This window comes from Rousettus aegyptiacus, unplaced genomic scaffold, assembly GCF_014176215.1.
Source record: "Rousettus aegyptiacus isolate mRouAeg1 unplaced genomic scaffold, mRouAeg1.p scaffold_m13_p_2, whole genome shotgun sequence".
NCBI classification, from domain to species: domain Eukaryota; kingdom Metazoa; phylum Chordata; class Mammalia; order Chiroptera; family Pteropodidae; genus Rousettus; species Rousettus aegyptiacus.
Window position 1 is genome coordinate 142,455,188 of NW_023416295.1, and position 18,083 is coordinate 142,473,270.

Below are 18,083 nucleotides of genomic sequence, written 5' to 3' on the forward strand. Positions count from 1 at the left end.
GAGAAGCCTCTTTCAGACATCCAGGGCTCAGATTTTAAGAAAGGACGATTCCGCTCACAGGGGAGCTGGGACGTCAGCCAAGAAGGCCGTGTGGCACCGCCCAAGATCAGTTTCAGGTTGAGGAGTTGTCGTCTGAGCCAGGTGGGACCTGAAACTCTCCCTGTGGTCTCGCACAAGTCCAGAGTTGCCTTTTTCAGGAAGCTAAGAACTCGACCCAGCCAAGGGCATTTGTGGGCATCAGTCCAGGAGATCCAGCTCCTGAACCACACATCCATTTTCCCTCTTTCACACACACACACACACACACACACACACGCACGCACGCACACACGCACGCACGCACACACGCACACACGCACGCACATGCACATGAATGCACTCACTCCATCCCTAGCCAGAAGACTACCCCTCCAATGTGTTTTGATAGTGATGGGTTTCAGAGGGGTACAAGTGCTTGAACTTAGAGAATTGGCCCTTGGAGACATGTTTTCTAAAGACCTTTTCATCTCAGGTTGCCTTAGGCCCCTCTGGAAAAACTGCCTCACTGCTAAATGTTCTGGCCCTATTTAGGGAAAGCTAGCTGAACATTGTCCAGGAAGTAGGGAAAGGTAAGGCTGGTATGAGACCCACTTTTCCAATAGACAGATAGATGCATGTCTGGATGCTTCTCCCTAAGGCAGTTCCTCCAGATGTCAGAACTCAGTCTTGTTCCTGGAGGAGACAGCCCCAGTTCAAGTCTTATCCTCATCTAACTACAGAGATTTAATAATGAAACACACCGTTTCCTATGCCTACCTGGGATTCACAGGCATTGCACCTCTATTTTGTTAACTTGAGGTCAGCCTCCTCTCAAATCTTAGTCCAAGCAAGTGATTTGAATGACATTGTAATGGAATTAAACAATAACTTTACTAGAGCTAATTATGCAAACTTCTCTATATAAACAAAGAAAAAGTTGAGAAAAGAGATGACTTAGTTGTTTGGGAGATCGCTTGGAGCTAGCTACAGATTAGCAAATGTTAAATCTGGATGCACATTGGTAATAAGATAAGGGAATTTCTGAGCCCAGGTGCACTGTTTAAAGTGCTATATGTACTTTTTTTTAGTTTGTATGCTTATTTTCTTGTTGTTTTGGCTGATGAAGAAAAAAGAAAGATGAAAAAGCTAAACATAAATACTAGAATTTTTTTTCTCAATTACAAGAGGAGATATCCATAGAGATATGCATCAACTGAATATTTAAACATGAATTTTAAAGGTGCACTTAAAATTTTAGAAAATCTTTTTTAAAATTGGACTATAAATTCATGTAAGTGTAAATTTCACAATGCTAATCTGTCTTCACATGGAATACTTCAGATTAAAGACAGGCCTTTAAATCCTTCTATTTGCTAAAGTGCATTTATGTGATAGCCGGGCCTAAGCAAACATTCAGCTTCTATTGGCAATTGTTCTATTACTAAACCAAAAAGAAAGGGCAGGGGGTCTTCTAGTGTGAAGTCATCTCATTCCCATTCAAATGTCCTCAGTATTATCATGGTGGTTACTCAGTTATATTGGGAAGTAAATTTTGATGTCAGAAAATATCCTTTTCAAAAAGTCAGAGTCTTGGGTATATATTGAGGAGAATTTCTGCTGAAAGTAATTAACAAGACAGATTAGAAGGGGGACCTGTTTTCTAGCTTTCTAATAATTGTTTTTGGTGGGAACAGAAAAAGACTCCTTACAGGAAGTTTTTAATTCCTATAAGACTTTATTTTACTTTTTAAAGAACAAAATAAAATTACTTTTGGAAGAGACTGCTGAGAAGATCTCCCTCTTTTGGCTAGAAAAGCAGAGAAAACTGTAAATCAAGGAAAAGGTAAAATAATAAATGATAAAGAAACATCAGCATTCCAACTATATAAAGACTATTTGTCTTTACTGTGTCTATATTTTCTCATTTTGTGGAGAAGAAGAAATTCTTAAAATATTTGATAGATGTTTTGCCATTAACACCAGAAAAGTGGAGATAGGGGAGAAAGAAGGGAAGGAGTGGAGGTGGTCGATTGTGTTTAATTAGTCAAAAAAGCAACATAAATCAAAGCAGTCTATATTGATGCCAGTCTTTATAATGTTCTGGGAGTATAATAAATTTACTAACAGTATAAGTGATTCAATATTTTCAATCTGATTTGTGTTTTAACCTTTATTTGGGGAGGGCTGACTTTCTAAAGTCTGGGTAGTTTGAAACTCAGCTAAGGACATTTGGGTGTGTGTGTGTGTGTGTGTGTGTGTGTGTGTGTGTGTGTGTGTGTGTAAGCAAATATTATCATTTCAATGTTAAACAACTTGCAAGTATTAAATGGCTCATCTGTGATTTACTTTTTAACAGCTTTTCCACTTCAGATCTAATAATTACATTAAAGCTCCTGCGCCTTTTTGGAAATTTACTATAAATCAGAAAGTGTTAGAGGTTCAGAGGTTGACATTTTTGAGTACTGTTACTTTGTCTTTTCATGCCATGCAAACATCTAACATTTAGAAATTCTTAAACTTTCAAGGGAAATTGTGGAAATTCCCAGAGATATTTTTTAGTGGGAGGAAGCCAAGTTTTTTAAAGTATGGAGATTTAAGTAATCAAGTGAGAGAAACAGCAGCTTCTGAGAATGAGGTGAACCACCCCCTCCCAACCCAAACTAAGCAGTAAACGTGAACTGGTGGCTAGCTGCAGTTAAAAGAGGGGGAAAGGGAACCGAGATGAACGAGGGTCGGTGAGAGGGCGCTATTTCGCCCACCCTTGGTAAATCCGTGGAGCATCAGCCAGAAAGCCAGGCTTGATAAATCACCTTCCCTTAATGATCCGAGATCTCCACATCGCACTAACCTTTCAGAGTAATGAAATCTACCAGTAGGAGTGTCTATCTAGAAGACAAACATCCCTTAATAGTTCCCAATCACCGCGCTCATTTCAGAAAGATAGAGGAGCCCACTGAGCAGGCGTTTAAATCCGCTGCAATCCTTTCTAGATGATACTGCCCAGTAATTCAGAGCAGTCTTTCTTCCCCGCCCAATAGCTTTGGGAAGAACCCCCCGCTTTCCTTTTACTTCTCCGAGACAAAAGCAGCATACAACGCTAGTTTGGCTGCATCCGAGGGCGAAAGTGACACAGATACAATCATTCTATAATATGTAGCCAGGGACTAGGGGGCGAGGGGGCAACAGAGTAGGTTATCCGGGAAAGGGTGGGTCAGGCGCGCGTTGATGGGCGAAAGGGCCGCGTGCGTTCCCCGATAGTGTCAGTTCCCCTCTGCAATTCAAAAGCGAGTCTCCGTCATGTGCGCGGGTTTTCTTGGACCTGCTCCAGATGTCCTCAGCTGTTCTGAGACAGCAAAAAATGTAATCTCGACCTGAAGTCTGAAACCGTTTTCTCCTCTTCTAAGCAAAGAATCTCCCCCTTCGTAGCCATTTCTCCCCCACTTAGCTTGTCCCAGGAAAAGACCAGAAAAGAGGGTTCCCATCTCGCTCCCCAAATGCCCACAAGGGCTGAGGGCTCCTTAAAGCCAGGGTCCACTGCCCGCGACCTCCCCGCAGAGGATCCCAGGCACCCGCGCCGTCTGGCCCCGGCTTCTTGGCCTCCTCCTTGCCCGTCCGCCCCGGCAGCCCGGGAAGCTGCGCGCCTGGCCCGCGGAGGCTACTCCGGCGTGCTGGGGACTGTGGCCGCCCCGGGCAGTCCGCACGCCCTCGGGGACCTCGGCTAGCAGATCCGCCGGGCAGTCCCGGGTCGGCGAGACTCATCCGGGGCGAGTGAATCCGCCCACGCCCCCGACTCCAGGATGGCGAGGCAGGGCTGGCGCTTCGGGGTGGGGCTCGGCGGAGCTCGGGGCAACGTCGGGGGTGGCAGGACAGGAGGCGGGGAGCTCCTTTGCTTGCTGTGCATTTCCAGCTCTGGGCTCCCCTCCGCTCGCTCCGGCCGGCGGGTCTCGCTCTGGCCGCGCGTCGCCGTCCCCACCCCCCGCGCGCCCGCGTCCTCGCTCGCCCAGCGCGCGTTCCTTGGGCGCCACCTCTTTGCGACTCTCTCACTTCTCCCGCAGGTTTGCCTGGGAGCGTGTGAACATTCCTCTGCTCGGCTTTCAACTCGCCTCCAACCTGCGCCGCCGGCCAGCATGCCTCCCCGCCCGTGAAGCCCAGCTGCCACCGCCCCTCCGCGCCGCTATTAGCCCGCCCTCGCTGCCACCTGGCCCTCCTGATCGACGACACACGCACTTGAAACTTGTTCTCAGGGTGTGTGGAATCAACTTTCCGGAAGCAACCAGCCCACCAGAGGAGGTAGACAGACAGCTATGTATATATATGTGGGTCTCCCTACAAGTGGATCTGGAACAAGACGGCCTAGTTTGCAAAGAAGCTGACTTCGGAGGAGGAAACTTTCTTCTTTTTAGGAGTGGGTTAGCCCTGCTCCACGAACACAGGAGAACGCCCGGCCAGACTGATTAGACATTGCTGTGGGAGACGCGTAAACACGCTGCTCATCATTGATGCATATATAAAACCATTTCATTTTGGTTATTATTTCAGAGAAAGCGTCTCTGAGTTTCTTCCCCTTTTTGGTCCCTTTTGCCTGTGTGGCTTGGCAAAAGCACAGTTGGAGTAGCTGGTTCCTAAATAAGTAAGTGCTGAGAGGCTTCAGAGAAAGTTTTTTTTTTTTTTTCTTTGCAACTTGGGAGATGCCCTTGATGTTGAAGAGGCTATTTGAAAGCAGGCTAAAAGGGGGCGCGGGGTAGTTCGGGGAGATGGAGATTCTGAACTGACACTTCGGGCCCCTTTCCACTCTGTCGCAGGTCCAGAGATCGAGAGGATACGATGCTGCGGAGGCTGGTTCAGCAGTGGAGCGTCGCGATGTTCCTGCTGAGCTATTCGGTGCCCTCCTGCGGGCGATCGGTGGAGGAGCTCGGCCGCAGGCTGTAAGTGCCCCGTCCTCCCCACGGCGCCGGGAAAGGGCTGGGGAGGCCACTGGGAGAGGCCGCCAGGCTGGGGCGCTGCCGAGGGCTCGGAGCGGTCACTGATGCTCCTCGCCCGGGTTAGAGAGCGGGGAGATCCGGCTACCTGCCGGGGGCTGGGCCCAAGTCCTCAAACCCGGCGGGAGAACTGGTTGAACCTCCAGGGAACACAGGCAAGGGACAATTTTATGTGAGTTTCCATAAGAGGGAGCATTTTTTACAGAACCTCTTCTAGGCAAAGATCTGCCTCTAGTGAAAGAAAACGGTTACTTTCAGGACCTAGGAAGGTTTTGAAACCCTGAGGATTCCAAGAGAGTTAGAGAACTCGGAGGAAGCACAGGGATCCAGGGAACATATGTCTGTATGCGCTTGTATACATACTAAATGTGGGTGGCAATTGGTGTGTGAAAAGCAAAAAACTTACATCTAATTATTGTGCGTGACATAATTTTAAGCATATAAAATGGGACTACATTATATAATAAAGGCATATTATATAAGAAAGTAGTAACAAGTTTGCAATGGCACAATTCCAATTTTGGTATTGATACCGTTCAGGAACGCTGGAGAGCTTGATTCCAAATGAATATCAGTGTGGAAACTTTTTTCCTTTGGAATTATGGCTAACAGTTCTTTAATCTGGAACCACGTCTGCATTGTAGACTGAAAACTTATATTTTGGAATTATCATTTAGTGATTCTTTTAAGGATAATTTTGACTTTAAAAGTAATGGTACATTCAAGCACACCAGATAAAGAGCACTGTGTTGTGTGACAGAAAAGGTGGAAGAGTGATAGAGTAATGCTATCTTCCTAATTCATTGGACCCAGCAATTCATTAATGTGTGAAACACTGTCTTCGGGTGATCTTTAAGCTGCAGACTCGGTGTTCAGGATGAGAAGAAAACCATAAAGTTTGAGAACTGAGAAGAGTTTGACTCTGGAGAAGGAATTAAGTAGAATTTTTACTCTAACAATAAAAATAGCAATATCTAATATTTACAATCAAATCCATGGTGCTTCCTTATAATTTCCCAAGGGTGTACAAAAAGGCAACAGTTTTATATGTGCCCTTGGTCTATTATTAGAGCAGAAAATCTTTAAATGAAATTACTTTAGACATGTTTGAGCCTTGGCACTAAAATGAAAATCTATTATGAATTTCCTTAGGCAAATTGTGTAGAACATTGTACTAAAGATAAAGCTGCATTGTACCCTTCAAATCAACATATTGCTAATGTATTTCTGAAAATTGTCTTCAGACTTTTTGCTCATTTTGAGACTTGCATTAAATTCAATTATTTAAAATTCATATATAAATATAGATGAAGACTGAATTTTTTAAAGTATGCTTAAATGCTGTATTTATTTGGCCAAGAAATACTGTCTTGGAACACAGCCAAATTTTTCTTGAAAGTTGCTTAAGAAATACCTGTTTTCTCTTTTGAGAAACAGTAAATGGACCATGATTAAATCCGCAGTAATGCATAAAAATGTAGCAATTGTCGTAAAGGCTATTTTTAACTCTTTCTTTGTTGCACCTTGCAAAATACACATCAAAAAACCATTTAGCAGCCAAAGAGTGTTATAGTTTTGTTTGTGGGTGAAATATAATATTGTAGTTAAACATGCACACTCAACAGATGGTTATAAAACTACCACAAAACATTCTTATAGTTAATGGCTAATAGAGCATCACTTCACAGCTATGGTTTTTCATGGAGGCTGAAATTATCAGTAGATGAAGATGTCTCATCAAATCACTGTAGCAAAATGGAGTTTTAAAAAATAAGTCATTACTGCCAAGTAACAGTAAAACAAAATATTACTCTACTATTATGCTAAATCGACCTAGGTTCTTGAAAGAAACTTTAACACATAATCAAACCATGTCGCTCTCCAATTATTTTCTACACCAAGTATCAGGGGAAGTGCTTTAGATGTTTTTCTAACTAGGAGCTAACTTTTAAAGGAGAGGAAACTGCTGCAAGAAGAAAACCATCAAGCCATGCAAAAGAGGCAATACAGATTTGTGAATCTTTTGGACCCGCGAGTCCAAAAGAAGCTAGAGCATGAATAAGTTGGAAGGTGGGACATGTGATTGAGTGTTCTTGTCCAGATGAACATGGCTTGTGGCAGGTGGCAACATTTGTGTTTAAGTTAGAGGGGGAACCCAAGCAGATTCAGAAACCTAAAACATCATTGGCTGATTTGTTGGGGAGCCAGACTGGGGCTATTCTACTTACTGAAAAGTATAACTTTCTACTGAGTCATTTGGGTTGGAAGAGACTTCTGGTGAGTCATCTTAACTCTAACACCCTAACCCTGACTCTTCTGTGGACCACAGAACTTTTCTTCTCAAACCCAGGCTCCTTCCTTAGGAGCCTAGCATCAGCATAAGCATGTTGCTTCTTCCTGTGCTGAAAGGAATTTCTATCACTGTTTGTTCCCTGTGTTCCTTGATAGATCGTTAGAAATTTAATCTTCTCTGAAAACTATCTTAAGAATGATTTTTCCTTAAGATAGAACTATATTTTGACTGAATTTAGAGTTATCTATGTTAATCATTTCCCCCACATTTTTGCAATTCCTTTTACGATAATCCAAGGAGACCATGAACATAACATACTTGTTTTACTATGTTGGAGCTTAAGTATGTAATAAATGCCACATGAACCATTGTGTCATAATGTTTACAGACATATAGAGCAATGGTCTATTATTGAGGCCATATTTACAACTTTAATATTTCAGAATTATCTAAATTGAAAGCTACCTTAATTTGAATTTAATACTTATTACCTGTGTATATATAGTTTGTACATGCTCATTATCTATCCTTGAATCTGTTCATGTTTTATGCTGAAAATAAAGAGAACACTCTATGGACCTTATTCCCTGTTGACAATAAAGATGCTATAATGTTCCTGATCATCTAATGCAGTTGCCCAATCAGAAATTCATTTTTCACAATAGTTTAAATGCAGAAGCCTTGAACTATTAAGGAAATTATGAAATAGCATTTCGGATTTGGCATTTTAAAAATCCATGTTTTTAAATATATTAGCAATTACCCTTAAAAAGCAGAGAGGATGTTTGTACATCACAAGAGATGAACTATTTTAAAATGGACAAAGTTGTGCCATAAGATAGAAAGATCACTCCTTTTCCCATGAGAACCATCCTGGGAAAATGCAGTGCTTGAGTTAAGAAGGCACTGTGACTCACTGTTGACAGGCTGGCCAACATGAGAGGCATATATGCCAGTCAGAGGGGGCATGAGCAATGTCGCTTGATTAGAACAGACCAACCATTAAAAGTTTTGGCTTCAGGTTAAGCTAGAATGGGCTTTTTATATGTTTGGAGGGCAATACAGATGGGGGTGGATATCTGCCAGGAATTGAGAAAAAAATAAAATCCCCAAATATTATAAATGATCACTGGTTAAGAACTTTTTAATGTGACATTTTGCTAAAAGATACTTATTAAACTGCAGTGCTTATGAAATATGCAATTATATCAGTCCCATTCTTTTAAAATGTCATTAAAGGACATAAATATATTGTACAAAAGCCGCAAATTTGTAGATTACTAAGTTTCCAGAATACTAAGTATTGCCGCAAAGTAAGTGAATTTTAATCTAGTCACATGTGGCACCTTTAAAAAGGAAGAGAGACTCCTTCATGCCTCATTTAAACCAGGCTCCTGTTAAATTCCTTTCCATTAAGTCATGTCTTTTTTGAACAAGCTACATGGCTTAAAGTCAGTCCACAAACTAAAATACTAAAAGGAAGCTGGCATTCCAGCTATAAGATCCAGGGAAATAGTTACCGTTCTTTCGTGTTTTACCGTTCTTTGATTCAAAGTATAACTAGACAATCTCTCATTCCCTCAGTAATAATTCAAACTTTAGGTATCCTAGTTCTTTATTTTGGTGATGAAAATGGACTCTTTGGGGCAATAAGCTTGGTCTTCAAGGAAACTGATAGACTGCTGTCCATTTGCTAATTGTCATGGTTCCCACCACAGGCTTTTTACTCTGTGTCTTTCCTTTCTGGTTTTCTCAACATACACTTCAACTTCAGCAGAAGAAAGGGTTGAGGAAGGTGAAAGCAATCTTGGTTTTAGAATCAGAACTCATTTGTGAGGCACTGGTTCTGCCTGGTTTCTGGTTTCATCGTGTGGGCAAGGGAGAGGCATTCGATCTCTCTGAATCTTACTTTCCCCAACTATAAAATGAGGATAATGCCACTTATTATTGTCATCTTTCTCTGAGGAGTTAAAGAAGTTGTAATGGTGAAAGCAATACAGAACCTGGATAACATTGTGTCAGGGAAATAAGAATGCATGGTATTGCCCCATGAAATATCCTCAGATACTTTTGAAAATGAGCCACTTTGGAGGGTTTTCAGTGGTAGAAATTGGCAGAGTTGAAATAGGCCTGACTGATTAATGTATATAATCTTTAAACATGGTTAATATCGTACGCATAAACTAATGAAAGAATTCATGCATGGACATTTAAGCAACAGTCAGAGCATCATCTGAAATGATTGATAGCAAATCCATTTATTCTTTTTCACTGTATTTTTACGTGTTGTTTAAATAGAAAAGTCATTTTATTTCTATCCCTAGAGATAGTTTTAAGACAAAGAATAAGTAGAAAAAGTGAATATCTTAAGTACTAAGGATAATACCCTCTGAAATTTTAAATTTTTTTTAAAAAAGTTGTACAGAAGAAATAGAATGATCTCACCTAAACACATAAAGAAACCCATTTTAAAAAAGACCACCCACTACTTTACAGAAAATTATGCATGCTCTCTCTGACAGTTGGCCTTCCAATATAAGTTCTTGGTAGCCTGTAGACTAATGTGTTGAAATTCAGTCTGTTAGGTGGTTTCCTAGACAGGCTTCACTGCTCACCTTATCCTTCAGTCTTTGTTTGCTTTTACTTTTACAGCTTGCTGTTCCTTCAGATTCAGTATTATTTTCTTAATGGCGGAGCAGTGTGTGTTTGTGTGTGTGTATGTGTGTGTGTGTGTGGGCACGTGGGCATGTGTGCACACACATAAACACGCACACCTTGGATGAATACTCAGGCAGAAGCAGCCTCCTTTTTATTTCCCAGGCTAGGACTTCTGAATTTATTTCCCCAGTACAACTCTGAAAAACGTGAAAAGCAATTTAGTGGTTTCTGTCCATTTCTGAGAATAACTGAATCATATTTAAATTGAGAAGGGAGCATAGAAAACACTGAATCTGACCCATTCCTCTTAAGCAAGTAGGCCCCACTAGGCCCAAGAATGTTTGTGTTGTCACCAAGGACACAGATCTAGTGAGTGGCAGAACTGGGACTCTAGGCTAGAGCCTGCTAATGGCCCTTCCCACTATCTCCCCTTCCCTGCTCAGAGAGCTTGCTCCTCTTCCAGCTTGTGCCCTTTATAAGACCAACTAGAAAACTAAAGGGCTTTCCTTATATCTTTGTGGTCTGTACCAACAACTAAACTTTCATTGTTTTCCTTCTCTCCTGCTATTTTTTCATTAAAGCAAAAGAGCTGTGTCTGAGCATCAGCTCCTCCATGACAAGGGAAAGTCTATCCAAGACTTACGGCGACGATTCTTCCTTCACCACCTGATTGCAGAAATCCACACAGCTGAAATCAGAACTACCTCGGAGGTTTCCCCCAACTCCAAGCCTGCTCCCAACACGAAGAACCACCCCGTCCGATTTGGGTCTGACGATGAGGGCAGATGCCTAACTCAGGAAACCAACAAGGTGGAGACATACAAAGAGCAGCCACTGAAGACACCCGGCAAGAAAAAGAAAGGCAAGCCTGGTAAACGTAAGGAGCAGGAAAAGAAGAAACGGCGGACTCGATCGGCCTGGCTAAACTCTGGCGTGGCTGGGAGTGGGCTAGAAGGGGACCATCTGTCTGACATCTCCGGAACTTCGCTGGAGCTCAATTTCCGGTAATTGGCTTCCTGGCCCAGAGCCTGTCCGTGGCCCTGTAGCCAGGGTTGTGTAGCTTCACTACAGCCTTAGCTTGGACCAACTTTTCCAACCCCCTATCAATCCCTCCTTAAAGATTACAAAACCAGGTTGACTCACAAGATTGACTGACTTAAAGCTCTGTCCTCTTACTCTCTCAACACACACAGGGGTTTAATAAGCTGTTTCTCTTTCTCTTCTGTTATAGGCCCCAACGCCAATCCTTTAGTCCTCCACTAAATAATTTCACTTCTTATTTACCCTTCTGAAGCTAGTGACCACCTTCATCATTGGCTAGAGAAGTGGATTTGTGATTCCCCCACTCTCACACCTTGGCAAACTTTCTTGATCATTTTTCATTTCTTAGCTTTTTTTTTTTTTTTTTTTTCACTTCAGGGGAGAACATAGAAGGCTTTGATATGATCTACAAATAGAGAACAATATCTTACCATAAACAGTTCTCAGCTGTTCACATTTTTATTTAAGTAAATGTATTTAAATATTTAATTTAAATAGATTTAATTTAATAAATTAAAAATTTTAAAAGCACACTTTAAATTTATTTAAGTAAATTTAACTCTAGTGTCTACTTGCTAATGAGAAAAATCATGATTTCTGAAAATTATTAAGTAATGGCTTGAGAAGGATATGTTTTTCTCATGTATATTTTTGTCCCCAGGCAAGTTGAAGTAATTTTTCTAGGGCATTGCAGTAGGAATAATAAAACTTCACATTTATGGAGCCTGTTTATCTTTAGCTCACAGATGCAGGTAGTAATGACATTCACAGACTTTGGAGACAAATACCTTAGGTTCAAATTTTGGGTCTGAACTTTAAAGTTCACAACCTTGGACACATTACTTGGTCTAAGATTCACTTTTCCCTTCTCTGAAATGAAGATAATAATCGTACCAACTTCATTGGGTTGGGTGAAGATTAAATGAGAATACATGAGTTAAATGTCTGTTACATACTAAATGCTCAATAAATTTTCACTTCTTGTTTGGTGCTTTTATATATAATTCTGGTTGTTCATTCCATCTATCTGTACTGGTGTTTGAACTAGAAAAACAAGATATTCATTCCATGGTTAAAGGACCTGAGCAGTCCTGGGAACTGGGATAGGTAGTCCTCAGACTGTAATTACTTCCCTATTTCCTGACACTTATACCAGTGTCGTTTTAGTGCTGCCTCTTGATCTATGCATTTCCACTGATAGGATCTTTTTTGTTTTTTACTTTTCAGTACAGCACTTCTGTGGGGTTTGAAAGAAAGAGGAAAACCACACAAGAATGCGTCACATGCAGCTAATGATCTCATTATTTAAGGAGTCCTCTGTTACTTCTCCAGTTCTCTCCTCTGACTAGAAATAAGATTACAGAGTGATGTTTCAAAGGGGAGTTTGAACCTATTTACTATCACTTGTCTCTTTAAGTTGACAAAACTCATCATTAAATAGCATATAAAATAATTATATTGGATAAGTAGTACAGCTCCAGAAATCGATGGGCAATGGCACTAGAGCAATCTCTAGTACAGTGAACGTCCTATTCTGCAAGTATTTAATGGCTCTATAAGGGGTAATAAACCTTATGAATTTTGGCTCAGTGCAGATAGTCAGTGTATTTTAAGGTATGATCCTAACTGTATTTATTTATAATGAATGCAAGGACTCTATTGCCAGACCTATTTTTAATCTGTTCTCTCTTTGAGAGAGAGAGAACATAAGTATGAAGTATACATAATTTGTATGGATTTTATTCATTTAAAATTTTCAGTGCGCTTAAGTATCTGGAGAATTAATGAAAAATCAGCACTCACCAATTATTAATCCAAAGCTTCCCTAAGTTAAAGTAGATCTAGTGAAAATTAGGCAGTGGCCTAATCAAATCCAGACCTAGGACTGAAAGAAATAGAATGTTTCTGCTTCTCCTCTCTATTCCCTGGTTGTGAGGAGCGTTCATGGAAAGCACTGTTTGTTTGGCAGCCAGATGTTGGCACTCTCCCAGTACAACCCAGCAGAGGCGCACGGAAGAGTGGGGAAATTTAGAAGTGTGTTGATGAGAACATATGGGGCCATGCAACTTGTGTAATACAAATAAAATCTTTTCAGAATAACTATTTTATAGTTTTATAAGCAACCAAACTTTTATTAATGTTCTCTTTAGTCTCTTTGCATTATTATATGATGATCTGAGAGGTCCGATGATATGACAAGCATGAACTTTATTCTAATATATATAGTAGTTCTAAACAGAAGCTACTAGAGTAAAACTGTCAGGATTCTCTTTTAAACCATTCGGTGTGAAATATATAGCTTTAAATTTTGGAAATTACACTTTGGAATTTTTCATGTTGCAAATGAGATGTCCAGATACAGTTGGACTCATTTCGTTGAGACTATATATTTTGCCTTGGTAAATATTTATTTAAAAACAATATACAAGCGTTTCAGAAGAGCTAATACTCTAAAACATCATACACACGTGTAATAAACATACACACATACTTTTAGGCCATGTTATATTTTTTGCTTGGCTATTCCAATACACCCCTTTGTTAAAGTCTCAGAAAGAAGGATAATGAGCAAGCTGGTGGGGCAGCATGAAATATAATTAAATGATTTTTTCCTTGGTTCTTATCTATTCCTTTTTTCTTTCTTTCCTTCTCAGAAAATAATTGTTCAAATACTATTCATTCTCTCCTTGGTTGTGTTATTTTACACCTTTAAATCCATTGATCCTTTGTTTTCTAATTTAAAATTGGCCTTTCCCAATTTCTAATGCAAGATCCATTAAAAAAAAAAAAAAACCCAGCAGAGTGAGAAGTAATTGGATCTTAATTTTGGCTTCAAAAACTAAAATCCAATGATAGTTTCATTTATTAGTGTTTAAGGACAATTAAGAAAATGAAAGGTATCATTAAATCAGCAACCAAACATACTCTGTTTAATTATGCATCCTTCCAACATTTATCCCCAACTCACACACTTTAGGCTACCCTTTATCTTAGCAATAGACTGGCGAAATGAGAACCTGGAAAAACAAACGACCCATAGATCACGTACATCAGGCATCACTGGGGAATAAACTTCTAAACAAGGTGTATTTGATGATGGATTGCACAACCGAGCCTTATTTCCAACTTCTCAAATATGTCTTTTCTCATCTCCAACTTGCCAATTGGCAGCTTTGGAAAATTCTCACAGGGTCTCTTTTATCTGACAGAGTATACTTAGAAATGCAAGCCTTCTTCTTGCTGGGCTACATTGACCATTTGATCAGATTAACTATTCTGTAGCAGAGGTTCTAGAGAGTCAGGTGGATCCCGTAGGAACCTCTTGTAAAAGATATTTACAAGAAGTCCCCCGGATCTCTTTCTATTGTAATTCTATGTTTCCTAATTTATATACTTTATTTTAGTCTCTTCGTTTGTAAGGATAATTAACCTATTTTCTTCTTTTCCTTCCTTCTCTTTTCAGGAAGCATTGAAATTTTTGCAAAGACCTTCAGAGGACATATTACAGGATTCTGTAATAGTGAACATATGGGAAGTATTAGAAATATTTATTATCTGTAAATACTGTAAATGCATTGGAATAAAACTGTCTCCCTCATTGCTCTATGAAACTGCACATTGGTCATTGTGAATATTTTTTCCAAGGCTAATCCAATTATTATTATCACATTTACCATAATTTATTTTGTCAACTGATGTATTTATTTTGTAAATGTATCTTGGTGCTGCTGAATTTCTATATTTTTTTGTAACATAATGCACTTTAGATATACATATCAAGTATGTTGATAAATGACACAATAAAGTGTCTTTATTTTGTGGTCGATCTTAATGAATGCCTAAATATAATTATCCAAACTGATTTTCCTCTGTGCATGTAAAAGAGCAGTATTTTAAATTTGTAAAGAACGTCTAATAAAATATAATCTAAATTACATCATGACTCAAAGGTGAATTACATCCTTTAAGATGTCTAGTAGGTGGAATACAATGTAATTTTTTAAACTGTATTTCATATGGTCTTAAGTTTAATAAATTTACATTGGTACATATTTCAACATTTTCACTTTGGCTTTTAGTTAAAAATCACTTAAAATGTATTTTATCTAATATCTAAGTTCAATTCAATAGAATGGCTGAACTATTTAGATACCACTTTATGAAGTACATCCAATTTGAAGTGAAGATAGAAGAAAGCAGAAAAAAGAGAGAGAGAAATCAGGAGAAAGATTAATAAAACAATCCAGAGAGTCAACCAGAACTGGAGGGGGGAAAAAAAAGGGAGAGAAACAGATCAGGAACTTTAAGGACAAGGGTAATTTTAACCGATGTAAAGTTTAATGTGAGAGAGCTTGCTCTTATTTGAAACAATAATAAGCATAAAAGAGCTACTTGAGAATTTTACCTGTTATCATTTCCTACCAGAGAAAGAAGAGAGACTCAGGGAGGTATGTGACAACTCAAAAAGCCTTGGAAGGTGAAGATTGCTTTCCTGTGATATCACAGTTCCGGGGACTACGGTTGCAAATAGCATGGGGGTAACACCATATGCGATCTCTTTTCCATTTTGAGTATCATCCTACTTGCTCCTACCTCTATGTTCAGATGAAATACATGCACCTTTCCTTCTACAGAAATTTTTTTCTTTAACTATCTTCAGCTTAAGACACATCAGAAAAACACAGCACAATGAAACAAAAAGTCTATGAATCAAGCAAGCACATATTTAGGAAGTATTCTGTTTATGCCTGATATCATGTTAGATACCTGTCAGATGTTTGGGTAATGCACAAAAAGTAAAATGTTTTAACTGCCCTTAAGACTCACTCATTCCAGTGGGTAGACTATACATGCATATACCTAAAACAACTAAACACTGTTGTCGAGAAACTATGAAATAATACAAAAGTCTATCAATAGTTTTAAAAAGGAAAAAAAAAACAGGGAGTGATTAGTCTGAGTTGGATGTGAATACGGTAATGTTCTGGGAAGGAATATGGAATTTATTCATATTTTTACTTGAGTCCTATAGCCTTCAAAATCAGACCCATCTTTCTATTTTCTGATAATTCTGAACCCGTGATGGTAAGAAATATGAGAATTTGTTCTTAGCCTCACTTATGAATTTTTTGGAGATGGTTTTTATACCTAAGGAATATTCAGAAGGCCAATACAGTAAACCTTTATATACTAAACATGTATAAAGCACCGACTCTAGAGTACCTTAAAAATATATAACCACATTTTGCAAGACCCTATCTGAAATTCTAAATCATGAGATTACACCAAATCCCAAGTTTTCACATGAAAAACAAATGTTTTTTAAATACTAGCTTAATAAATATTTATATATTAGGGCAAGGAAGCATCATATTCAAGCCATCTTTTAAGTTTTTCTTCACAAATAGCCCATCCCTGAAAAGAAAAAGGGGGCAAAGGAATGTGGGGCTTAATAGTTACCAGTTCTCACCAAAGTATTATTAATACAATTATTGCCTTTAGTCATACCCTAAGTCTTCTAGCAATGATAAAGAGTAAAATCACAGAAAAAGGAGTAGACTGGAAAGATGAAGGAAGCAAAATAACTTTGGAAAATTTGTCATTTTTATGTCATTGTCATTTTCTATAAAAGAAATACTGAAATACATGATGTAAGATAATGTGTTTAAATGTAAATAAACCCTTAGCAAATCGCAGTCTAAATGACTATGGTTCATCTTGACTTAAGTAATGTTTATAAAGCAGTAACAATTTAAATAAAGCTAAGTTGGGCTAAGTATTCTGGAATTTTAAGAAAATAAAATGTAATCTGCTAACTTGCCACTACTTCCCTCAAATTTTATTCAGACAGAAGTTTGGTATTTCATTACACCTAATATATATTGAAGGCTATTGTGGAGTCCAATTCCAAAAGATAAGTAGTGATACTTAAGTGTGAAACCCCCATTGCTTTCTTCTGTATTTTCTCAGCCATCTTTGTAAAACAGGAGGATTCTAAAGCCTCCTGCTTACAATGCGGCAAACATATTTAGGGCAACGTGAAGTTATGAACCAAGATCAATGCTGACATTATTGGTCCTGAAAAATTTTAAAGTCGATTTTGGCATCTCCCTTCCTTGTTACAAAAATTAGTTTGGAATGCAGGCAGCATCAGAGAAATATGGAGATACTGAAGCTTTTCTTGGGAGAAAGCATAATCATATACCTTGACGATTAAGAAGTCAGTTTTAACTTTCCATTACCCATTCTGAGTACCAGTTGAACAAAGCAACTATTAAAATTTTTGTATCTACCATACAAGGACAAAGAGAATCAACCTTTTTAAAATAAAAAAGCTCTTTCTAATACACTATATCATGAACCCAACAAAAAGAACAAAATCAAGTACAACTGCAATTTTACAGGCAATTCATTAAATACTGAAATGTGGCTTAATAAATGTGCATTAGTGCTTAAAGAACACAGTTAATGCTCTTTGTAAGAAATTTTGAAATACATTCATCACAAGATATCAACTTTAGGATAATCTAGAGTTTAATTCTAGAGTATCCTAGAGTTTAATTGCTGTTTTCCCCCTCTAGCCACAAAGTCCATGAAAAAAACAGAACCAGCTGTGGACAGAAACAATATGTTGAAGCTTAGAGGGTTTATCTTCTGTAAACAGTGTGTACTTTTACTGAGAGTTCTAAGTGTTCCCAAGAAGTGATCCCAGCAGCGCCACCAATCCTTCCTTAAATAAAGGATAAAAGACATTCCAAGCACTTCCCTTTATTTAGTAATCTAGAATGTGTTTAGCACAAGACTCATATCAAAGATTCTATAGTAAGCAAAACACTGCCACATGGTAAGTTACTCTCAATGATTCAAACATTTCACAGGAGGTAAATACTAATAGCTACTAAGATTCCAAAGGCTAAAGGTATTACTTCAATGGGTTATATTATCATGTATCCTGGGGTTAACTCCTTAAGAGAAGTGCTATTCCTTCCAAGTTGCCAGTGTTACTCCCCTAATTATTTTGTGAATGTCTTAAGGGCAAGAACTTTCTCTTATTTACTATGTACCATCCAACACTAGTATTAGTACATAGCAGG

General features: G+C 38.9%; 1 protein-coding gene across 3 annotated transcripts; it reads left to right on the plus strand.

Moving 5' to 3' along the window:
• The first annotated feature begins 4,059 nt into the window (after nucleotides 1-4,059).
• On the plus strand, nucleotides 4,060-14,932 carry PTHLH (parathyroid hormone like hormone). 3 transcript variants are annotated; one of them, XM_016132512.2, is made up of 4 exons: nucleotides 4,060-4,308; nucleotides 4,821-4,943; nucleotides 10,530-10,952; nucleotides 14,453-14,932. In XM_016132512.2, exons 2-4 carry the CDS (start codon nucleotides 4,843-4,845, stop codon nucleotides 14,460-14,462), a joined length of 534 nt encoding a protein of 177 aa, XP_015987998.2. In that variant the 5' UTR covers nucleotides 4,060-4,308; nucleotides 4,821-4,842; the 3' UTR covers nucleotides 14,463-14,932. The 3 variants fall into 3 exon arrangements, with proteins under 3 accessions (XP_015987998.2, XP_015987997.2, XP_015987996.2); XM_016132511.2 differs by lacking the exon at nucleotides 4,060-4,308 and adding an exon at nucleotides 4,322-4,648; XM_016132510.2 differs by lacking the exons at nucleotides 4,060-4,308; nucleotides 14,453-14,932 and adding exons at nucleotides 4,322-4,648; nucleotides 12,217-13,670.
• Nucleotides 14,933-18,083: the final 3,151 nt, after the last annotated feature.

Coding starts and splice junctions, on each gene's coding strand:
- PTHLH (XM_016132510.2), top strand. CDS start 4,843: ATGCTGCGGAGGCTGGTTCAGCAGTGGAGCGTCGCGATGTTCCTGCTG. Junction 4,944..10,529: donor GAGGAGCTCGGCCGCAGGCT/GTAAGTGCCCCG, acceptor TTTTCATTAAAG/CAAAAGAGCTGTGTCTGAGC. Junction 10,953..12,216: donor TCGCTGGAGCTCAATTTCCG/GTAATTGGCTTC, acceptor TTTACTTTTCAG/TACAGCACTTCTGTGGGGTT.